At 43.8% G+C, this 25,413-nt stretch overlaps 1 protein-coding gene across 1 annotated transcript in view; it reads right to left on the minus strand.

Moving 5' to 3' along the window:
* Positions 1-23,907, minus strand: part of WWTR1 (WW domain containing transcription regulator 1) — a gene marked incomplete at its 5' end in the record, with an annotated part of 136,762 nt that extends 112,855 nt beyond the window's left edge. Inside the window, 5 exon segments of the mRNA XM_082625565.1 lie at positions 22,715-23,148; positions 23,744-23,745; positions 23,748-23,801; positions 23,804-23,876; positions 23,878-23,907. Coding sequence (XP_082481691.1) covers positions 22,715-23,148; positions 23,744-23,745; positions 23,748-23,801; positions 23,804-23,876; positions 23,878-23,907 — 593 coding nt within the window.
* Between the last annotated feature and the right edge of the window lie 1,506 nt (positions 23,908-25,413).

The raw sequence follows: 25,413 nt of genomic DNA on the forward strand, positions 1-25,413 counted from the left end.
AAAGGCCCGCGCACCGCGATGAAGCATGGCCCCCGCTCGCCGCAACTAGAGAAAAGCCCTCACACAGAAACGAAGACCCAACACGGCCATTAATAAATAAATAAAATAAATAAATTTATAAAAAAAAAAAACACTGTTTAAGAAATTAAGTGACATCAGTTAAGCAAACTACAAGAGACCTCGGCTATCCTATTCAAGTTCATTTTGAAAGGTGAGGAACCCTAGCAACAACCCCAGTATGAGAGTCTAAATCAGTGTCCCAGTGTGCTCTGTCTGCCGGTCCCACTACTCAATGTTCTTGGGCACTCAGCTCAGTGCCAGGCCATGGATAATGGGAGACCCTCACCACTGGCCCTAAAGAGCTTAAACGTAGTTGGGTTTTTCCAAGCCTGAAACAACAAATCCATTCAACAGCCTGTAGCACTGGGTCAAGAGGAGGGGAAGACCATAGGAGCTGAGGAGATGGACAGGAGGTGAGGCCTGAGATGGGCTTTCCGAGAAGAATGAACTGGATGAAGGCCCAGAGAAGAGAGGGGAGGGCAGTCCTGGGAAAGGAGACAGACGCTGCGGAGTAATATTCAATTTGCACCATGTCTTTCAGATGAGGTTTAAACAACATTATAGTCCTGGGACTTCCCTGGTGGTCCAGGGTGAAGACTCCCCACTCCCAATGCAGGGGGTGCGGGTTCGATCCCTAGTCGGGGAACTAAGATCCCTCAAGCCACAAGGCGCGGTGGAAAAAAAGAAAATTATAGTCCCATTACTAGGAGAATGGGTAAATAGGCGAGAGTTCAGCCCCGACAGGACAGGCTGCCAGGGAGAGTTCTGAGTGGGAAATGACAGGGTGAGAGCTGTCTTTACAGAAGTCTAGCCTGTCTGGAGCGTGCAAGGGACCGAGGTCGGAGGCCAGCGTGTTACAATCTGCAAGTGAAGTATCAAGTACTAATGTAGGGGCAACAGGAATGGAGAGGAAGGAAGGAAGAGAGATCACAGAGGAGAAAAACAACAAAATCCAACCATATCAAGACCTGTGGAGGGAACAGAGGGACAGCCAGCGCACTGACTCTGGGCCCAGACTGCCTGGGTTTAAATCCTTGCCAGCTGTGTGACATTGGTCAAGTTACTTAAATGCTCTGTGCCTCAGTTTCCTGAGTAAAGTGAGGATAAAATTTGAAGCAGTTGTTGAGAGAATTAAATACAGACAGTGCTTAAAACAATGCCTGGCACTGAGTAAGGGCTCTGTACCGTTTGTTCAATAAATACATGTAAATGCGTATTCAGATCTCCATGACCTCACTTTCTGAAGACAACAGCAGCAACAAGGAAAAGCCTCATTATCTCCCATCAAGCTTCCTTTTTCACTCTCTTTTCCCCATTCATTCACCCCTAGGTGCTAAGTTCTAGGAAGAATAAAACATGCTCCCTGCCCTTGAGGGCAGGCCTTCTGGGAAAAATTGAACAGAAAAAAAAGGGCAATAACTATTCTCCACCAGGATCCAGGCACAATAAATGGCTGAAGCACAGGCTTGGTGAGCAGCCCAAAGCAGCAAATGAAAGAGCCTGGACCAGGCAGGCCTCTGGGGCTCCTGTTTAAACAGCCCTGAGGGACGGCTCACCTGCTCACCCGGGGTTGCCCTTTCCAGGCACTGCCTTCCAGCCAGAACAACTGAGCCTCTTCCCTGCCCTGCTTCCTAGTAGCTCATCTTCCGGGCCTGGCCACACTACCTCGCCACCATGCCTGTGCCCTCACAGCTTAAATCAAAGACTCTGAGGCCAAACCTTGAACCGACGATGCTGGCCAGAGAGCTCTGGGCAGAGCTTGTAGACCACAGAGGAGAGATGGGATCCTTGCCTCTTGACCAAAGAGCCCGGGAAGGACAGACATCTGACCTATCCACACCTTCACATGGTTGTGATAATGCGGTGTTGTCTCCCCACACCTGCACCCAGCCCACCCCCCTCGTGCAGACTCACAAGCCTGCTGGGGTATCATGCCCCTACTGAAAAGAAGGTTAAACTACCATACAAACACAATGTATTTTTAGTAATGGGACTTGAGTCTTCTATCTTTGGATAATTACTAAAACATCTCCCTTCAAAATGATTTTAAAAAACCGAGGAACAAACAAAAACTCAAAAGAAGTAAGAATTTAATTTATACCAGGTCTTTCAGATGAGATTTAAATAATATTACAGTCCCATTATTAGGAGAATGGGTAAATAAACTGTAGTAGTTTATGACGATGGAATATTATGATGGAATAATATATTTAGGTAGATCTCTAGCTGCTGTCATGGAAAAGCATACTTTTAAGTGAGAAGAAAAATGGGACATTAAGGTACAACATGTAAAAAAAAATCTGAATCACAGCTTTGCACATGCACTTGCACAGACTGTGAACTGAGAAGGTGGCTCACCCCCCGCGGAGATGAGGGAGCAAAGGTGTCAAGAGAGACTGTCTCTGGCTGGATTTCTTAAAACAAAATGTATTCACATATAACTTGGGTAATTTTTAAAAATAAAAATAAATAGATACTGTTGCATTTAAATACATGGCCATCTATGGGTAAAGTAAACCTAATTTATAACTTTAAATTCTTCTTCCCTTTATTCTGATCAGAAGAGGGTTCAATTCCTGCTCTTTGGAGATCTGAAAAGATGATAAAATTAAATCCTGGTTGTGTGTGACCTTAAGGGACTTGTAAGGAATAAAAGAGCCCAAGCCAAAATTTAAAATAAAGATATTAATAATAGGTATATGATTTCGAAGGTGATGTTCCCAGGAGAACATCCCATTTCTCCTGGGTTTATCTGGCTAAACTTCCTTTCAAGTTTGTTTGTGGATGCTGATGATACACCACTGAGGATGAACTTGAGGCTGTGTTTAAATACTTGCTACTCTACCTAGCTCCTCTGACATCTCTCTGTATTCACTATTGACACAGTTAATCTGCTTAATTACAGTTTTGTTGATATCTCAAATTCCCCTTATTTACTTTGCATCCTGAAAAGTCCTTTGAAATCTAAACAGTCCACTACCCCTCCAGCTCTGTTTGGAAAGATTACAATCTTAGGATCCTTTGAAAGGGGGTTGGGAGTGGGGGCTGTATTTCCAGCATGGAGTGGAATGTGGAAATAATCTGGGAACAGATGAATATACTGGATTTATCCCCAGCAATTTTGCCTCTCCTAATTCGTTATTGTTCTGCTTGAGGAAGTGATTTCTTGGAATTTATAGTCAGACTAATAAATAAATATAAAGAATAAAATATATTCCAAAGTAGTACACTACATGTGGACCCACTATGCTAATAAGCACAGTACCCGTATCTGCACACAGTATGTGCTCAATAAATATCTATTGGCTTACCGCACAAGGAAGAAGCACCAGATGATCTAAATAATGGAGAAATTTTTAATTATTTATATTTCTTTCAGCAAATATTAATTGAATTCCTATCATGTGTGCCAGGCATTGGGCTGGGCACTGGAGAGATACAAATGGGATAAAATTCAATTCTTTGTCCTTAATATAAAGAATGAAAATAAAGCATAAGCACTCTCCCTTGGTGCAAAAAATAATCAAGTTTGCCTATAACTTCTAACACTCAAATTCAAATCCAACTCGTTGTACTGTTACATCTAATCTAAAAGCATCCTTTTCTGGGACTTCCCTGGAGGTCCAGTGGTTAAGACTCCACGTTTCCACCGCAAGGGGTGCAGGTCCAGGAACTAAAATCCCGCATGCCGCATGGTACAGCGAAATAAAAGAAAAGCATCCTTTTCTGCCTCTGACCACTCAGTAACATTTTGATCATTTCAAAAGCATGTTCCGCGTTAGCCTTGATCTCAGAAAATATTCCTTCGTATCAACAGGCACTAGGCATGAAGGACAACACGACACCAGGTCCACATTCCAAGAGCTGACGTGTTGGGTAAAGCGAAATAAGTCCATTCATTTAACAAGCCTTACACAATATTTTAATGGACAACAGGAAAGATCAATTGCCAAATTACCCACACAGATCAAATTCCCATGGGGTCTGGAGGAGGAGGAGGAGAGCCTTCTAGCTGGTTGGTCCAATAAGGTGTCAGAGAGGAGATGGAGTTGGTTAGACCAAGCAGGAGATGGAGAACATTCCAGGCCAGTGAGAGAAATGATACACCACTCTTTTTTTTTTTTTTTTTTTTTTTTTTTTTGCGGTACGCGGGCCTCTCACTGCCGTGGCCTCTCCCGTTGCGGAGCACAGGCTCCGGACGCGCAGGCTCAGCGGCCATGGCTCACGGGCCCAGCCGCTCCGCGGCATGTGGGATCTCCCCGGACCGGGGCACAAACCCGTGTCCCCTGCATCGGCAGGCTGACTCTCAACCACTGCGCCACCAGGGAAGCCCCGATACACTACTCTTAATCAGAAGTCCAAAGACGAGCCACTCTGTATGAAATATACAGAGGCCATGAGCACAAAATGGAGAGAACACTGGAGTGATAAGCACCCTCACAATCATTATGGGCTGGCTACCCTCAGTCCTGTTTATTAACATATTCCCAAAAAAATCACTCCACTGTTAGATACACACATGCCTTGAATCGAAAGGGACCGACCAACTGCAAAAAGGGATACAAGTCCCCAAATAGAGTATAATTCCCTGACATTTGTATTTTTAAAGAGTTCATATGAAGGGCAATGGCATTAGCATAATACTGGCTCTGAACTTCGGAGTTTTAACCACATGTTGAAAATGATTCGTTTTCTCTTGTCTCCCTCACTCTCTTGGCCTATTTCTCTCCTTTCTTCCTGTATTTTTCCCTCTCCACCCTTCTCGGTGTAAGTTAAAAAAAAAAAAAAATCAATGCCACAAGTCTGTATGTTTAAATTCAGCCCACATGACATTTCCTTCGAGTTTAATTGCTTCCATACAATTTATATCCGCTAGTCACGCTACACCCCAGAGTATTAAACATGCTCTTTAACAAAGAAGCTCTTGTCCTATAATAACCCCCATAATCAAAGTGCAGGAATTATGGGTAAGGCCCAGCCAGATGACGGGTGAAACAAACAGGTTTTTAAATTCACCCAAAGCAAGCTTCGGGCAGGAAGCAAATCAAAGCCGGCCACTCTACCATCGGGCTTGAGAGCAGAAACACTGGCTTGAACAGAGATCTGGACATCTTCGCACGTCCAGACAGGAAGAAATGAAGTCAGATACTTTTTTTTTTTTTTTTGAAGTCAGATACTTTAACTTTGGGCTGCCTTGAAGGGCCACCTGGTTATATTTTCTCTGCTTTCAAGTCAGCCCATCCCAAAAAGTCCTAATGATGGACTCCAAAGTCCACTCTTTAAATGAATAAATCATTCTTCTTTGTTATTCTGAGTAAACTAAAGTTAGCTTTTTCATCTTCCCATAAACAACTCAGGTAACATTTCTGGCCTTGTCCTACAGCAAGGGACATCTACAAACATCTCGAAGGTCTTTTATAAACCCTTATCTTTCTAAACACTTGTTACTCATCCGATTATCTTCCCTACCTCTCAACAAACCACCTCCCCAAAAGTTCACCTTTGCGATTTTATAACTGCACAAGACACTAACAGGACTCTGAATCTTTGGATCTCTCTTATTCAGCTAGCCCACTTGGCAAAAGAGTTGTGCCTACCCTTCTTAAAAGCCTTTTAAGCAACATTTTTGGTCCTCCCCACTGGATTCAGATAAATGCTTCTCCACCAGGATAAGACATTTTTTAAAGAACAATTTTTAATTCCATGCAATCTCTCCTTGTGTTCAAAATCCACTCAGGGCAAGAGCCAAACAATCTTTACAACGAGGGTGTAAAAGATCCCCACACTTGACTCTTCTTCTTTTTTTTTTTTTTTAATAAATTTATTTATTTATTTTTGGCTGTGTTGGGTCTTCGTTGCTGCTCATGGGCTTTCTCTAGTTGTGGCGAGCGGAGGCTACTCTTGGTTGCAGCACGCGTGCTTCTCATTGCAGTGGCTTCTCTTGTTGCGGAGCAAGGGCTCTAGGCATGCAGGCTTCAGTAGTTGTGGCTCGCAGGCTCTACAGCGCAGGCTTGGTAATTGTGGCGCCCAGGCTTAGTTGCTCCCCGACATGTGGGATCTTCCCAGACCAGGGACGGAACCTGTGTCCCCTGCCTTGGCAGGCGGATTCTTTACCACTGCTTCACCAGGGAAGTACCCCCCACCCTTGCTTCTTAAAAGACTTAGTAAAGGTTTCTATAGCTTACCCCTTTGCCTATGTTCCCTCACTGATTTTCATAGACCAGTGATGTTGTCTATGGATAAAGATTAGAACCAGTAGAGTTTGGATCAGATATGTTATTCTAGTCTTAGAAACTGGTGGATGATAACATTTTGTTTATTGCCAATGAACCACTTTTGACCTATTCTAATAAAAAAACAATTTCTATGCTATCACTAAAACACAATGTCATTGAAGGTTTATTTATCTTTTACATGCTATACAGATGTATTATTTACTGTAATAGTCTATCTAGATCTGGACATATTCTGAGTCATAATCACTTTATGCATCAAGTCACTGGACAAATCAAAGTAAAATCAGATTTTTAAAATATTCATTTAGAAGCTCTTATTTACATTTTGGAAAGGAAACTTTATATTTTAATGGTATTAGATATTATTTATTATGCAGTGTTCTTTTATCTTATTGCACAATGCAACTTTTTTGTTCTACTCTTGGCAGACTCGACTGTCACTGTACAAAACAGACGTTGTTTTAAAAACCCATTTGTAGTGTCAGTAAATATAATCTTTCACTTCAGCTGAAGCAACTCCACAGCATCAGTTTACACCTCCATGATCACTTGCAAGTTTATAATACTCTTTTTCAGCAGCTCTCAAAACTAGACTCCAAAGAGATATGTACCAGTCACCAAGGTGTTTACCAGGCCTCAGAAGGACCTTCCGAGAACTCTTGAAACTTAACATGTTACCGATACTCAGCTTTAAGGTGAGTATGGACAATGCACTTAGATCATGGGATTTTTTATTCACACACATAAGGTAAGCTGGACATTCCAGTGCATGAGCAACTGGAAAATCGAAGTCCTGTAATGGTTTTCAACCAATTAACTAGGGCTGGCCAATTATTAGGTTAAATGAAAAGCACTGTGGCAAAACCTGACTCATTTCACTATGGCTAATAATTAAAAAAGGCTGTGTTGGTCGAGCCACCTGCCAAAGTTTCAGGCAAAAGTTTCAACAATTCTGAGTCTAACCTTTAAAATCATTTCTTTAATGTTGACGCTCCAAATTGTTCATAATGACTCTACACTCTCCTCCGCTCCTACTGTTAAATATCTGTTAATAATCACCAACTACTCAATAGTTATTAAAATGTAAGCAATGGACAAACAGAAAGAACAATGTCTCTACTGTGTCCCGTATGGGTTACAGACCTTGGACCTTTGCTTGAGAACTTTCCGAAGCCCCAAACGCAGCCCTTGCCATCTTCATGCTTACAGAAATGCCAGATCAATTAAATGCAAGTTTAACTTTTTTCAGACCATAGATAAGATAACTAAACTTTTTAAAAAGCATATGGCAAAAACGGACATAATTTAAAAACACATCTGGGTACAGCTTGACCTTTAAGTAGGTGTTCTTTCTCCATTCCTGTCTTTCCTTCCTACGAGTTTTTACTACCGTACATATTTATGGTTGGATTTTATGCTAAAATGCACAAATAGCCAAATATATTCTGGATGATATAGTTATGTAACAAGAATTCATATTTGCCAAAAGTCCTATATGCAAAGGTTTATATTTCACATAGTACCTAAAACTAAGACCCATAAAAGTGGTGACAATTGCACTAGAGAGTGCGTCTACAGAAAACATAAGTAATTTTATAAGCAGCACTGAAGTTTACTGCTTCTTTTATGACTCTTAATCCATCCTACTAAATTCGCATGTTCACACAAGTCCCAAACCAGTAACAGGGCCACTAGATGCTCCCATATTAGCAAAATGCAGCAGAATAGGCTTTTAACTACAATCCCAGCTTTAACTATAAAATGTATTCAAACTCAAACCAGTTTGATAAAATCAAGCATGTTTCATTTACTTACACTGTGAGAGGGTAAACTGACCCAGGGCATTTACCTGCATTAATTTCAGAATCCCCTTTGCCAGCTATCAAAATCAGTTCCGGCAAATGGAGAAACAAAGATGGAATGATAAACGTTTATCTGAAACTACAGTTACATAATATTCTGAACCATAAATTTTTTTTTCATAAATTTTTAACTGATACTCTCCAAACATAATCTGCTATTTCTATGGCTGCAATTAAGTATGACGCGTCTCAGCAGTGACAGTCCTGTGAGCTACAAACTGTGACAAAGCTTTGACCACAGCGAGGACTGGAGATGGCAATTTTCCTCGTGGCAAGTGATCATCATATCAGTTAAGAGTAATATTTTTACCCAAGTCTTATAACTTATCTCCGTTAGTTATAAAACACTGATTTCAGACCTCATTTTAACCAGATGTTTAAATAAGCAAATGTGTGGTCCTTCTAGACAGCCAGCGGATCTCTACAGGGAGAGCACCTAGCTCCTTAGCAGGATACCTCAGCAGAGGTGGGAAATTTGTGGGACACGCCTTATCTAATTCAGATGCTTATTTTCATCATTTTTCTCTCTTCAAAAGCTATCTTATCCAAATGAGTGCCCCAGGCCCTTGACTTGGCCCAACCCTGGAGAAAGAAAGTGGCCTCGGTGGAAAAACCATTCACTGGACATTTTTCAGTTCTAATCTTCCTTGACCTCTGAGAAACATGCCACAAAATTAACCCTTCCTCCTTCTTGAACTTCCCCGGATTTGGGGCACTACTTTCTGGATTTCCTCCTATATATTTCTGGTTGTTTCTTCTCCATCTCATTTACCAAGTCTAACAGCACTGCTCTTTTCTTCTCAATGTATATGTAACCTCTCTCTAAGGAATCTCATCCACACCTGGATTTGAATAAGAATAATAATAAATATATATACGGTTATAGTTATATAGATAATATATGTAGGTAGATATAGTCACCTGGAAAAAAATATAGATAGATAGATAGATCTCCCTTGGAAATCTTAAAGTCACCTTACACTCAGTATGTTAAAACACTTCTCAACCTCTTGTAAACCTTCCAGTACTGCTTGTTACAACTAGAAGCACCACCATTCAAGCCATTATATAGCCAAATTTTCCATTTCACCTGTTTTCCTCACTGCCCTTATCTAATCCATCAGCAAACCCTTTCAAATTTACCTCTCTAGTGTCCCTGAAATGATTTCACTATCCCTCAAATGATTGATTTCACTTCTTCCCTTTTCCAGCACCACCAAAGCAACTTCCCCGTGATGAAATCACTCATATGCTCTATCTGCAGGGATGGCACATCACCAATGAAATGATACACATTTGTTCCGAAAAAGATTGTGAAGGAGGCAATATAAAATATCTAGAATGGAGCCTAACTTAAAAGTCTTTAAATTAGAGATAGTAAAAAAACAAAAAAATCACTCGTACGAGTACCTTCATTCCAGAGTGGCAGAATATTCAAGTCACGGCTTGTGAATCCTGAAACTGCAGTTACAATGTCTATCCCCATTTCATCCCAGTACAGCCCACATCAGACAGCCCTGGAAACCCTGATCAGTTTTGGAGCACCAAGGGCAACAATTTTCTGAACCACAAAGCCGAATCCCAGTCTCTGAACTATAGTTACCCCAACAAGGTTTCTCACCCTGAGACCTCCCCCTCAGGCATCACATGAATTTCTCCAGAATTTAACCCATATCTATTCTCAGTCCTGAGGCTGTGTGAGGGTCAACCAGAAACAAAGACCACCTAAGCTGTGATTCCCAAGATCCCAAAACATCCAACTGATGCAAGTATAAATGAGGTCATGTGTATACATAATAAATCCCTGAAAGATACACAAGCAGTTGTGAAGAGTGGTTCTATCTGAGTAAAACTAGAGGGTGGAGTACTTTTTTCACTTTATATCCTTCAGCTCTGCTTAAATTTTTTGATGAGAGTATGTTAAAAAGCAGTCTTTTTTTTTTTTTTCTTGGCCATGCGGCTTGCGGGATACTAGTTCCCCAACCAGGGATGGAATCTGGGCCACCAGCAGTGGAAGCTCGGAGTCCGAACCACTGGACTGCCAGGGCATTCCCAAAAAGCCATCTTTAAGAAGAAATCCAAAAATAAAATCAAGTCAGTAAAAGTTATGTCTGTTCATTTTGGTTATATTTATCATTTGCTTGTGTTTTCTACTTTTGATGGACTATCACAGGTGCTTCCTCAACCTGTGAACATCTAAGCCAAGAAAGGTTTTCCATGGACAAATTGGGAGAAAGACAAATTTCATATCTCAGTATTTGCAGAAAAGCCATCACAAAGGAATATATATTTTAATAAACAATCCAGCATATGTATTTTTCCCCAGTCATCATGTTTTGTTTGTTTTGTTTTGTTTTGGCACCCCAGGTAGGACACGAATCCACAATCCCTGGCTTAGGAACCATGTTTTAATTACTGAGTCTATAGCTAGCCATGTTTACAGGTAAATCAGTCACCAAAAAGAACAGAATTTGAATTTATCTTCAGTGTTCAGAATTGAAGTGTGTCAAAGCATATTTTTAAAACAAAGAGTTAGTGTAGGGGGCCACAAAGACATAAAATATATTATGTACTGAAAAATTAATCATATACAACCTTTGTGCCATAGAATTTGTTTCCATATTGAGACTCGTTATTCAACATCTTTGGTTGATTATTCTTAAGTTAATGAAAGGTGTGATTGATTAGTTGGTTGATATCTAAAAGATAGTTATAAGGGTGAATGGAAAAATAAAATGATAGGTAGGTAAATGGATGGATGATAGATAGATAGACAGGTAGATAGATAGATAGACAGATAGAATTAAGGAGAGAGGAACAGATTAGTGCTTCTCAAACTATCTGTGGTAAAGGACTAGTGTTTTTTATTTTCAATCCGTCAAGCCAAGTATGTGGTCCTATTGTAGATGGCTTGTGTGTAGCTCAGGCCACATGTGACTTATCACACAAGTTTGACGCACCCAAACTATCCTGTTCCACAAGGCAATCCCATTGATCATGTGCTTAGATGTCACAGCAATGTTATTTTGCTATAAAAGTTTCTAAACGCTCTGGACTTCTGTATCTAGCTCATCACAGGCCCATAACATTAGCACACTGGTGTCAGTTTATGGACTACACTTTGAGTAGCACTGAGATACAGGATCAGGTACTTCACACTGCTATGCCACTCATTCCAATTGGTTGGGCATCCATCTAACTGGCCAGTGCATTTGCCAGCCCATGTATCACCCTTGTATAAGAAGGGTAGGTATATTGGTTAATAGGTAGAACAGTAGATGATAGAGAAATTAGATAACAGATAAGCTAGATAGATAATAAATCAGGTAGGAGCCAGAGAGTCTCTGCTCTTCATGCAAAGAATTCTCTAGATAAAGCGTTAACAACAGTTGTCTCTAAATAGGGATCCAGGGAAAATCAGAAGAATCTATTTTCCACTTTCCTCCCTCCAGTAGTGGCTGAGCATATAATTTTTTTTTTTTTTTTTTTTTTTGCAGTACTAGGGCCTCTTACTGTTGTGGCCTCTCCCGTTGCGGAGCACAGGCTCCGGACGCGCAGGCTCAGCGGCCATGGCTCACGGGTCCAGCCGCTCTGCGGCATGTGGGATCTTCCTGAACCGGGGCACGAACCCGTGTCCCCTGCATCGGCAGGCAGACTCTCAACCACTGCGCCACCAGGGAAACCCTGAGCATATAATATTTTTATACTTAAAAATAAAATCAGAAACAATCTAAGTGTCCATCAACAGGGGATCAGTTTAAGAAATTCATTGTACGTCCATACAGTGGAACACTATGTAGTCCTTAAAGAGATAAAGCAGATATTTATGTACAGAAGAGGAATAAACACCAAGATATACTAAATGACAAAAGGAAGGCACAGAAGAGTGTGTACCATTTGTTCTGTATTGAAAATAGTCTAGGTGGGAATACACATTTAATTTACATATACATATGCATACTTGTACTCACACAGAGTTTCTCTGGAAAGACAAAAGAAACTGGTATGCTGGGGAGGGTACCAGAGGACTAGAGGGAGGGTAAAAGAGACTTCTCACAGTACATGCTTTGGTACTATTCAAAATTTTGCCATTTACATGTATTTATTACCTATCTGAAATTTTTTTTTTAATGTGAAGTCATCTGAAAACATTAACATGTGATTCAGCATCATGCATGCGTGAGTGTGAAAAAGCTCCCAGTGGGCTTCACTAAGAGTTTCAGAAGGATTCCCCTGAGAGGGAGGCCATGGGCTGCTCAGGGCCTAGGTGGGCTTCGGTGGATTAACTGTGGTTCCAGAATCTCAATTTTGTCTGTGCCCAGGTGATCAGCCTCATCCCAAACTACAAGAGTATTCTGGGAACAACCAGACCTGCAAGCTATTCATGTACAAGCAGAGATGGCAGATTCAGTGGGGATGGGCCTGAGTCGAGGGTAGCTCCGTACCCCACTAACTTGGAGAGCAAAGACCACCCACTATGGTGGAACTGCACAGGCTAAATTAAATATATGACCAATGAATGGATCTATGGATGGACAGAGGAATGGCTGCTTTGCTAGGAAAGCACTATCATTTCAGACCCATACGTTAGTATAAAGTGCTTAGTTCCCTAAAGAACTAGGAAGACCTCAACATAAGGGACAATGGTGGGGTCTTATGCTTCATTCAGATAACTCTAGGATTGGTGGATCTCAATGAAGGGATGAGGAAGCTGGCATTTACTAGTGAAAGGTCCGTGTACCCATCCTAGCTGAGGTTCTAAAGCTCAGTGGGATGCATGGTCATCTAACAACCAATACTTATCTTCAAGCTAAGTCAGGCCAGGTTCTTCTTGGCCTCAAAAATACACCCTTAGCATTTCTGCTTCTGCACTTCTCTTCCTATCCCCTCTTTCCTGAAAGGCCCTTTTGCTCACCTGCCCACACTCTTCCCATTTTTCAAGACTCCATTTATGCCCAACCACCTCTACAGAGACTTCTTTGAACACCCACCCTTCATCTATCTTCCTCTCCACCGCATTTAGTACGTGGAGCTAGGATTCTAAACTTTCAATCCAGGATGCGCACAGACCTGATGGAACTACATTCCTGAACACGGCAGATTCCTATGAAGAATTCCACGGTGCAAGCTTGCAAAGATTTAAAAGAAAATATTATGGGATCCTTTCCTTATCAAGCACCTACCTATGTGCCAGGCACTGTGCTCAGGCTATACAATGACAAGCGAGAAAAACATCATTCTTGCCCTCATGGAGGTTACAGTGTAGTAAGAAAGAGAAATAAATCAACAGTAATATGGGGCATTCCCTGGCAGTTCAGTGGTTAGGACTCTGGGTTTCCACTGCAGGGGGTGAGGGTTCGATCCCTGGTCGGGGAACCAAGATCCCATATGCTGAACGGTACGGCCATAAAAAGCAAAAACAAAAACAAAAAACCACACAATGATAGTATTATAGCAGCAACGCTACGTCTGCAGAGACACAGAGGGCTGTGGGAGAACCTAGCAGGAGCATCTAAGCCAGGGCGGGGGCTGCGGCTCAGGCAAAAACCCCTGCAGGGCTGGCATCTAAGGTGACGCCTAAAGGTAGTGTAGGCATTAACCGGGCAAAAGGCAGGGAAATAATATTCCAGGCACAGGTAGCAGCTTGTGCCAAGTTCCTGAGGCCAGGAGTACAGCCAATGGGAGAAACCAAAAGACGGTCAGCCCAGCTGCAAGTTTCAGACCTATAACCATAATAGAAATGACAGCCTTATTGTGACACAGCTCAAAGTGCTTCCAACCCAGGAGAGCAGCTGCACACAGGTCAGAAGGAGGCTCTTTAGCCTGGTTTTGTCTGTCTTCCCCACGTCTCTCCAGCTAGACTGTCAGCTGCCTGAGGTCCGAAAAGCTGCCACATTTCTCCCCTCCCAGCGCAGTGCACTGCGCTGGCACACAAGAAGAGTGCAATGATTTTTTGTTGTAAATGCTGAAACGGCTAAAGACCTTTAAGATGGCACAAAGGTAAGGCCCTGGGAGAGCACAGCCTCCATCACCATCTCAACCAGGAACAAGAGAGGAGTAAGTAAACCTTCACGGCTGCTCACTGTGCCAGGCACAGAGCAAAGCACTTCGCATATATTCCTGATTTCCTTTGCATATATTCCTGATTTCGCTTCAACTAACAGCAAACATCCTTTTTCCCTTTATCATCTGCTGGGTCTCGATGGAACATTCAATAAAATCTAGAAGTCGAGGAAGAAGTGTATGCAAATAAAGAATATGTTGAAGGAAATTCAGAAGATTTGCCATTAAGTCTACTTCTTATCCTGACTTTTCTGGAGAATTTTTGGTTAAGATTATAGCAATTACTGTGTTCATTTCTAAAGAAAATAACCCAAAACAGATTATCAGATGCAAACTGGTATCTATAGGATGAATAAACAACAAGGTCCTACTGTATAGCACAGGGAACTATATTCAATATCCTGTGATAAACCATAATGGAAAAGAATATGAAAAAGAATACATACATATGTATAACTGAGTCACTTTGCTGTATGGCATTAATTAACACAACACTGTAATTCAACTATACTTCAATAAAATTTTTTTTAAAAAGAAAGAAAGAAAAAGAACCCAAAACAAGAAAAACACAAGCAGTTCCCAGAGAGGATCTCCTTAGTAACATAAGCTCCAGGCTTCAGTTACTGAGCTAAGGCTACGAGATCTCTCCCATGCCCCACACACCTACCCAAATCTACCACTCCATCTTCCCTTGCCTCTTTGCTTGCTTTCTCCTGTGGTTTTTTATAACTCCCCCCTTCCCCCGATTTAGAAAGAAATATGTTTATTATGCGACATTTGGAACATACAGAAAGGCAAAACGTAGACAAGAAAAATCTCCATAATCCCACAAATGACCATCGAACAGTTTAGTATGTAACCCTCTATCAGACAGACACACACACACTTTTTAAAATAAAATCAGGATTATGACCCTTTCACAATGTACCATAATTATTGGGTTTTTATGTATTATATCCCACTTGTCTGATATTTAGGGCCATTTCTTATCTCTAAGCATTGGTAACTAACTGTTAAATCAAGAAATAGAAATGAAAACATAATACATCTACACAAAGCACACTGAAAAGAAAAACTATAACTTGATTTAAACATGAAACTCTCAACTAGAGAAATAACAATGGAAGTCACAAAAACGCTTCCCAAAGTCCACAGGACATTCCTGGGTGGACAGTATGAGATAATAGTTGGAATAAAAATGTTCAAAAGTCAAATACGCTTGTGAAATATTGGCTTAAAAATAAACTAGTTTTGTAACAAGTGACTCTGGAGTCTTGAACGTGTATTGTGAAATTCCAAGGAGGGACAGAGCCTGCAACATATCCCAAGTCTATTTATTGGTCCAGGAACCTTTTGTTCACAAAGTGTCTGAGTGGACTAGGGTTCCAAGGAACACACTTTGGAAAACATTGCTCTGCTGATACTTCAATACACTAAAACATTCACAGTCCCCCACAGACCAGCAGAAGGGCCATCCCCTCAGAATTTCCCCTTCAATAAAAGGTTTATTACTTCAGTCCTCAGTCTTCCAAATCACCCTTTTAAAAAAAATGATCCCCTGGATTGGTGGATTCATTTACTTCCACCATCCTCTCCTGTGGTTAGATATTTCTGAGGGAGGATGGGAAAGGCAGAGATGATAAGTAAGGGCGTAATTCCTGCATGTCTTAATCTGTCAACAAACAAAAACAGACACTGAATCAACCCTTTAAGCAATGTATTTCTAATCAATCTCTGCAATTATAAAGACAATGAGAAGTAAGCTTTTTTCCTGTAAGCTACTTTACTAACATCTAACTGACCCTCTCAACAAGTCCTCAGCAACATACCCAATCCTGACATAAATTAGGTCATCCGCCCTCCATGTCACATCTGTGTGCCCTGTAAAATGATATGGATTTATTAATGGTGAAAATCTCAATGAGAAGAAAAAATAGTCATTGTAGGTATACGATCCATTTCTGGTTTGTTTCATCATTTCTCTCTCTCTCCAGCACTGAGAGCTCCAAATCTGATCACCCGGACTGCGTTGAGAAGCAAACTCTAATGCTCCATCCACCACTCCAAAGTTATCTGGTCACCAAGGATACCTAGTTACAGGGCCTAATTATGGGCATGTACCTGACATGAAGCAGCACAGTACAAGTGCAGAAGTACAGGTGTGAGAATCACGTAATTCTAATCCCATCTCTGCCACTCGCCTGTTATGTGACCCTGGGCCATTTACTCAACCTTATTGTGCCTCAGTTTCCTCAACAGTAAAAGGAGAAAATAATAGGTACCAGTTCACAGGTCACCGTGAGAGTTACAAGCACGTGTGAACAGCACCTAGGGTTATGAATCAAGTTTCCTTACACATGTGTCAGGAGTGTGTTCCATGGGTGATTCTGGTGCTGCCTCTCCGGGAAGTACTGACTGATAGCTCCCTGCCTCCTCTGGAATAGAGCAGGTCACCAACCAATGTCAATGACCTCCCCTCTTCCTCTCACCCCACTTCTCAATCTCACTCCCCCTCCCACACACAAAAGGGGCTCCACTAGTAGGTACAAGCCAGATTCCAAAAATCAGAAAGTAGACCCTCCTCAGAAGGGGTTAGATATCCTCTGCCCAAGATGCTGCAGCAAAAGGGCATCTGTGGTGGGCATTCCTATTTAGGTTTTTTAACAGGAAAATTGATTCTCAGTCTTTATTTACAATTTTAAAAACCAGCTTGCAATTCCAGATCCAGGCTTCATTCAGCACCAAACTATAACTGAGAGTCAAAATTAGTTTATCCTACTAGCAAGGTCTCTGCATCTGATTTTGGCCAGGTAGACAGCATATGCATGTGGGGAGGCAAGGGGAAGCAAGAACGAACTTGTACTGCAAGTCTACTATGTACCAGATACTTCAAATATGTTATCTAATCTTTAGAAATACCGTGAAATAGGACTTCCCTGGTGGCGCAGCGGTTAAGAATCCTCCTGCCAATGCAGGGGACACAGGTTCCGTTCCTGGTCTGGGAAGATCCCACACGCAGCGGAGCAACTAAGCCCGTGTGCCACAACTACTGAGCCTTTGCTCTAGAGCCCGCAAGCCACAACTACTGAGCCCATGTGCCACAACTACTGAAGCCCACGCACCTAGAGCCCGTGCTCCGCAATGAGAGAAGCCACCGCAATAAGAAGCCCGCGCACCGCAAACAAGGGTAGCCCCTGCTCACCGCAACTAGAGAAAGCCCGCCCGCAGCAACAAAAGACCCAACGCAGCCATAAACAAACAAACAAACAAACAAACAAATAATAAAAGCAATCTCTCTTTAAAAAAAAAAAAAAGAATCCGCCTGCCAATTCAGGGGACACGGGTTCGATCTCTGGTTGGGGAAGATCCCACATGCCTCAGAGCAACTAAGCCACAGCTACTGAAGCCCGTGAGCCAAGAGCCTGTGCTCCGCAACAAGAGAAGCCACCGCAATGAGAAGCCCACATACCACAACCAAGAGTAGCCTCTGCTCGACGCAACTAGAGAAAGCCCATGTGCAGCAACGAAGACCCAACGCGGCCAAAAATTAATTAATTTAAAAAATAAGTTTCTCAAGTATGTACTCCAGCAAAATGAGAGCATAAACCAAAAAAGAGGAAGACAAACAGCACTCCTAGCCATGGAAAGAAGTAAAGAGAAGCCCTAGGATGACAGCTCTGTTGTAGAGCTAAGGAGCAACAAGAATGGAACAGAAAGATGAGGGAATCTGGGCATAAAAGCTTAAGGAAAGGAGACCTGACAGGACCCAGGGGATTGAGAGGCTGGAAAATTTTGAGATCATAATAAAGGCAAATATATAAACATATAAAAAGTATATAAGTATACTTATATATAAGTATATTAAGTATATAAACATATAAAAAGGCAATTAGAAATAATAGGAAAAAATGTTTAAGAAAGTCAAGATCCAAAGATGAAGAAACTAAAAGGTAACACAAATTCTAACAACTGATGAAGAGTGAAAAGAAAGACTCCCTATGACTTTGGGGCTGGATATATGCTCCTTTCAGTGTCCCAGGAGTCCTGACACCAGACACAATGCGCAAGTCTAAGATCCAATGTTAATACACGAGGCAATAAATTATATTAAATGTTGCCTCCAGTTTTTCAACTTCAAGAATAATTTATGAATAAAAAAGTCAATTTGGGGGCTTCCCTGGTGGCGCAGTGGTTGAGAGTCCGCCTGCCGATGCAGGGGACACGGGTTCGTGCCCCAGTCCGGGAGGATCCCACATGACACGCAGCGGCTGGGCCCGTGAGCCATGGCCGCTGAGCCTGCGCGTCCGGAGCCTGTGCTCCGCAACGGGAGAGGCCACAACAGTGAGAGGCCCGCGTACCGCAAAAAAAAAAAAAGTCAATTTGGGGACAAAGCACAAAACTTTTATTGGTTATGGGTTCAGAGCTTTGGAATATTAAGGTGTCACTAACAAAAAGCAAATTGTGGAACTGATAGCCACCCAAACCTCCTTGACTTACAAAATGGGGAATCAGAAATACCGTAAAGGGGCTTCCCTGGTGACTCAGTGGTTAAGAATCCACCTGTCAGTGCAGGGGACATGGGTTCGAGCCCTGGTCTGGGAAGATCCCAAACGCGGCGGAGCAACTAAGCCCATGCGCCACAACTACTGAGCCTGCACGCCTAGAGTCCGTACTCCGCAACAAGAGAAGCCACCGCAGTAAGAAGCCTGCACACTGCAACTAAGAGTAGCTCCCCACTCGCGGCAACTAGAGAAAGCCCACAAGCAGTAACAAAGACCCAGTGCAGGCATAAATAAATAAATTTATTTTTTTTTAATTAAAACATAAAATAAAAATTAAAAATTGAAAGGTTCCCTCTGTGAGCCTTGAGAAGGTGAAGGAAACCATTGTGTTTCAACAAAAGTCCTTTTATACTATTGGGTTTGTTACCAACTGCACAGATCACTTTGACAAAAATAATTTTCTACCACACATTTCAGAAAAGGCAAAACACTAAAATTATTACTAAAAATTGAGAGTGGCAGCAAATGTTATAGTTGGAATTATATTTAAGAGTGGGGATAATTTTTCTTATAGAATATGTTATTCAAATAAAAATTTTCTACAAGAATGGAAAGTTCTACTGAATCCAGATCACTTTCTTCTTTATAATTCTCTATTTTCTGGTCTATGTACACCAAACATGTATTCCATTTATAACCAGAAATTTTTTTAAAATTTTAATGTGATCAGTGTTCAGAGTCAGTGTGCCAGTTGCTAAGAGCCCAACACCTACACACCCCAGCCTGATTTATGAGCTGTAGAGAACAGCAGGAACAATGCAGTCTTCAGAGGCCGTGCGTTTTAACATTCTATCCTCCCCATTGTTAAATGCTACCCTCACACCACAGGGAAGGCGTGAATGCTTAGAAAAGGTGCCCTGTAACAGGTACCAGAAAGTGATTACACCATATACCTAGGAACAATCTTGCCTGAGAAAATGACAAAAAGGTTTTTTAAAGCTTCTTAGATGTCCAGGCTTTGTATCCCATAAAGCTCAATTGTTCAGCTGGGGAAGTGACATGAGGATAAAGGTGGGAGTGGGGAAAATGGAAAACTGCTCCCTAAGTAGAGGACAACAGATTAGAGGGCCAGTCCAGGGTCCACCATTAAATAACCACAAATGGCATTCCCCAAGTCATGTCAATACCCTTCCCTGGCTTCAGTTTTCTAACCTTCCCCCCAAGAAAATGACCTTGTCAATTATAAAATACTTTGATTTCTGATTATAAAGCCCTCAACTCCTGACAAAATCAAGAATAGGATTCTACTGCTAGCCCCATTTCACAGATGATGTGGCAAAGTCATGGGTAGATTTTATGAAAATTAATTCAGGGGTAGTTGCCACCATTTTCCAAGATTCTACTTAAATCCACCAAAACACATTGCTTTTTGAGGCTGTGTAACAAAGTGTGGCATGTAACATTTATCTTATTCCAACTTTAAACAAAGCTCCAAAAGAAATTCAGAGAACTCCTGGCAGATTGCTTATCACAAAAAACAAAAGTCACAGTGACTTAATGTCTTAAATTCCCTTAGCTACTTGGCCAAAAGATTTCCAGGGATAGCATCAGATCAAGCCTACAGGCCGACTGCTTACACGTTTTTCCAGTTGTTGTCTCTACTGACTATCCAACGCGAAATGAAGATGCACCCAGCTTTGGACTGAGGAGTGACTTTTAGTTGGGGGGATGAGGCAAATGGAGCAGATCAACTTTCTCTAAACCCAAGGCTTACTTCCATTTTTAACCTAGTTTCACAAACATATTTTAGAGCTACTCCAATCATTGAAAGCCTGTATAAAAGGGATATACCAATCATATATATATTTGAATATATATATGTTCATATACCAATATATGAATATATATATTCATATACCAATCATATATATATTTGTGTGTGTATATTTATAAACACAGTTCAAAAATCATTAGGGACCAAAAATAACCTCCAAAATTATTAGAAACTATTGGGTCTTTTTCTACTTGTATGTACTAAGTCCATTTCTATAAAAGTCACAGTAAGATATTCAAAACTGCATTTACTTAAGTAAAGCAATATAAGATGCTACTTGGATCTTTATACAGTATACAAACTAATGCCATCCTTTGGAACAATATCATCACACTTAGAAAAATGTCACGCTATTACATCACATACTTGAATTCCACCAACCATTTAGAAATCAAAGCACTGGACTTCCACACTGGACTTCCCTGGTGGCGCAGTGGTTAAGAATCCTCCTGCCAATGCAGGGGACACAGGTTCCGTCCCTGGTCTGGGAAGACCCCACATGCCGCGGAGCAACTAAGCCCGTGAGCCACAATGACTGAGCCTATGTGCTACAACTACTGAAGCCCGCGCACCTAGAGCCCGTGCTCCGCAACAAAGACAAGCCACTGCAACGAGAAGCCCGCGCACCACGACGAACAGTAGCCCCAGCTCGCCGCAACTAGAGAAAAGCCTGTGCGCAGCAACGAAGACCCAACACAGCCAAAAATAAATTAATTCATTAATTAAGAAAAAGAAATCAAAGCACTGAGTACATGTCCACACTGTCACTCAAAAACCAGGAGAAGACCAGCTGTGGACTAAAATGACCATCAAGTCTGTTTTAGGACACGGGCTTCTCAGCAATGCATCAACCCCAGCAAACGAATAAAGCATTCCTCCTTGCACAAGACACCAACAGCTTTGGGATGGGAAAGGAATAATTGGCCACCAGTATGAGTCAAATGGTTGGCTATTATAAGCCTCATCCATCGTTCTGGACTTTTTATTAGGGTCCTCTCACAGCAATCAAATATTAGTGCCAAAGAAAGGCTTGATTATCTCTTTAAAATAGCACATAACATCTTAACATCTAAACTAAAGCTATTCAATCAAAGAAATATGGGCTTTAACATAAATTTCAAGGCAAGTTCTTACCGGAGGAGTTTCCCTCCACGGCAGTGAACAGCCAGTCAGTGCAGGCAGTCCTGGACCAAGTGGTCCAGCTGGCACGCCTTCAATCCAGGCCATTGATAGCCTGACCCCCCATAACCTCACTAATTACATTTCAAGTTCCAGCTTGGCTTCTCCTCCAGAATATAATTATTTTAGGGTACCACAATTGAAACAATCTTCTTTATGCCTATGAATATATTTTCCTATACAGTCTAATTCCACTCAAATGGAAACTTCATTACATCAAAAAGCTGGAACAAAGGGAAGGGAAGAATGACAAAGCAGGCTCCGGATTCGATGGTATTTTAGGTTACCAAGGGCGACATAATCAAACTCCGACCCAATTTCCACACAATTGATTTGTCCAGCCTACAACTACTTCACCAGGCAGTTACTAATTACATCACAGGTGCTGTGTGGTCATCACGTCACCAGGAAGTCCTACCAGGCAGCGTTCACTTTTCCAGACTGCTTTTCCCAAGAATGGAGAGACTGGAGACCACCTACACTACCAAGAGTCCCTCTCCTCACCAAGCCTCAGATCTGCTCTAGCATTTATGTTGGTGTCATATCCCAGTGGACCAGGCTCTGATTATCTGACTTAGAGTGGGCAGGGAAGGGAGTAAGAGTTTGGGTCCAGGAGGCTGTATCAGTACTCCAGCTGCAGGGCATAGTCACCTATGTGTTTCATGAGAATTCTCCCCAAAGTTTTTTTTTCTTGTACCTCTAAGAGTTTCCATGTCCCAAATCTCGTGTGACTTCCAGAACCCTGGAAGAACTTCACCAGACTCAGTTTCTGATCCCTTACAATTCCAACACCCAGAGACTCACTCCCTACTTCCTGCCTCCCAGATGTCTGGGAAACAACCGTGGAAGGTGACAGACACATCATCTCTCTCTCTCTCTCTCACACACACACACGCACACACGCACACGCTCAATAACAAGCGTGCACACTCTGGGTATCGTGACTCTGTGTCCCCCCCTAGCTCCAGGCTGACTTACTTGAGGAAGTACCTCTGGCCAGTGGCCGTGAAGGTCATCTCCCAGCCTGGGGGCAGCGGCAGCTCGTCGGTCACGTCGTAGGACTGCTGTCGGAGGTGCGCGTGCTGCTGCGCCGGGCTGCCCGCAGCGCCCGCGCCGGTGCCCAGCTGCAGAGACGCGGGCGACGAGTGCGAGCGGACGTGCTGGGCGCCGCCGGCCAGCCGGGGCCCCGGGTGACCGCCGGACGAGTCGGTGCTCGACTGGCGCGAGTGCGAGCCGGAGTCAGGCTCCTTGAAGAACGACTCGGGCAGGATCTTCTTCCGCCACGAGCTGGGCTTGGGGTTCATCACCGAGTTGAAGAGGGCTTCGAGGTCCGTGTCTAGGTCTTGAGTGACGTGGATCACTTGCTGCCCGGGTGGCGGGAGCGGAGGGGGCGCCGAGGCCGGATTCATCTTCTGCAAGGAGAAAGGAGGTCAGATTAGCCTTTTATGGAGGGTCGGAGAGGGGGATACGGCGGGGAGAATAGAGAGAAAAAGCAAAAGAGACAGATAGGTGTCTGCCTCGGATCCCAGACACCCAGCAGTTAAGACCAGCCGGATGGGGGGAGGGGTCCCTCCTGGCCTCGAGAATTATGCAACTTTCTTGAAGCCAAGAAGTTACCAGGAAAGGGGGGATGGGGTGGCTGCTCGGAGTTAACTGCACTGGAGACGCTGCTGAACTGCTGGTGGCAAAGGACAGGTCGAAACTTTCCAGGGCAGTCAGACCCCCAAAGTCTCAACCGGAGCCAACTCCAAGACATCTCAACTCCGGAAGCCCGAGGAGCCGGGCGCCCTGGAGTGGTGCCGGGTGAGCGGGCGCGCGCCAGCGGGCACTACCTGGGCGCGCAGCGAAGCCGAGTCTGGGCGTGCGGCGGCCGCCGTCCCGCCCGAACTCGCCGTCGGGCCTGGGTCGCTAGGGTGCGTCCCGAGCTTGCAGGCCTGGAGCCGGGGGCCCGGCTGGCAAATCCTGACCCGACTCGGTGCCTGGCAGCCGAGGGCCTTCTGCTCTTACATCCCCCGAACTGGCCTCAGGCGCTCGCGCTCCGCGAGGAGGCGGAGGAGAAGCAGACAGCGCGGCCGCCGCGGCTCCCGGACTGTCCCATAAACAAAGTTTGGAGCAAACTCCCACTCCCAGGAAAGAGGCGGGGCCGAAAGTTGAGCTGTTGAATTATGCATGACCTCCAAGTCCCCAGCCTGCCTGCCCCCGCTCGTCTCTCCCCTTTCTCTTCCTCCTCCTCCCACCCCCGGCTCCAGAAACCCCTGGGCGTGCTGGGTACTTTGCAGGGTAAGAGGAGACGGGTGCCCTCCACCCACTCCTCCTGGTCGCGCGGACCTCTCCCGCGGAGCCCTGGATCTGCATTCCTTTGAGTTTACCACCGACTTGGGGCGGGATCAAAGGGAAAGTGGCCCGACCCTGTTTAATCAAGGACTTGTGGACCGAAACCAAGGCTGGGGGCGGCGGAGGGCACGCGGGTGAGGGGCCCAGACCGAGTAAGGGCCGGTCCTGGGCGCCGCGCCCTCCCTTAGTGCCGGGTGCCGAGGCCGGGAGCGCCGGAGCGCTGCACTGATCCGTGATTCTGCCTGAGGGCGGGCCCGGGTGAGCCCCGGCGCGGGGAGACACCAGCGAGGCCAGCCTTTCCACGGGAGGCTACTTAGCGCTTGTGACCATATTTGGTCTGGCGAGGAGGCATCTCGGCTGTTTGGCTTTCAATTGTCTGCTCGTGCGCAGACGGTGCCCAGAAAGTGCCTCTGTCGCTAGGGATGCGGCTTCGCCAACTGGTTCATTGTAAACAACCTTCAAACCATTTATTAATCCTTGTTTTCCTCTCCAGGGTGACTCAGGTCACTAGAGGTTGAGAAGAAACCTGGTCAAAGCTTGGGTGCTGGAAAGGGACAGCGATCGTGCCCTCCTCTCCCGCGACATCCGCGCGGGTAGTGGGAGGATTGGAATGTCCCTGACGCCCTCCAGAGAGCCTGGAGCCGGGATGGAACCGGAACAGGTGGCTGGGAGCAAAGAGGGTGCGCCAGTGACCCGGAAAAAACCACCCACCCGCCCACCGACTGGATCTAGGCGAGGGGTGGAGACCCCCTGCTAGATCTAGACTGGCAAGACAGCTGCGGGAAGTAGGAGGCGGCCTGGTCCTCCGGAGCAGCTCAATTCCTTCTTTCCCTTGTCCCTTCTCCACTGGGGGGAAGGGGAGAGTGGCTGCGAGGTAAGTCAGGCTTCAGAAAGTCCCTACCCGACCCCAATTGATTCAAACATAAGTTTATGAAATAAGTCATATGAGGCGATATGTGTAAAGCACTTCGAAGACATACCTGCCTACATACCTCTTTGTTAAATAAAATAGAATTGTATCAAGTGCAAGTATTGTGCCTTCACAGTTTTATAAGGGCGGAACAAAGTCAAAATTAAAATCTGGAGTTGCTTTGAAGGAGGAAAGTTTATGGGAAAGACAAGGCCACCCCATAGTTTTGCTTTGGAAAAGGTAAGAGTATTTGGGGCACATTCGCTGAATGGCTTCTCCCTGTCAGTGCCCAAAATAGAGCAGGGGCCACCTAAGTGAGCCCACCCCCCATTATCTGTGTTTGAGGGTGTGCTCTGATTCCAAACGCCCCACAGATGGGAAAATCAAGACTTCCTGAGAGAGAAACAGTCATGTGGGTCACTGTCAAAGGTGA

Source organism: Mesoplodon mirus (assembly GCF_964341445.2).
Source record: "Mesoplodon mirus genome assembly, chromosome: 6".
Lineage (NCBI taxonomy): Eukaryota > Metazoa > Chordata > Mammalia > Artiodactyla > Ziphiidae > Mesoplodon > Mesoplodon mirus.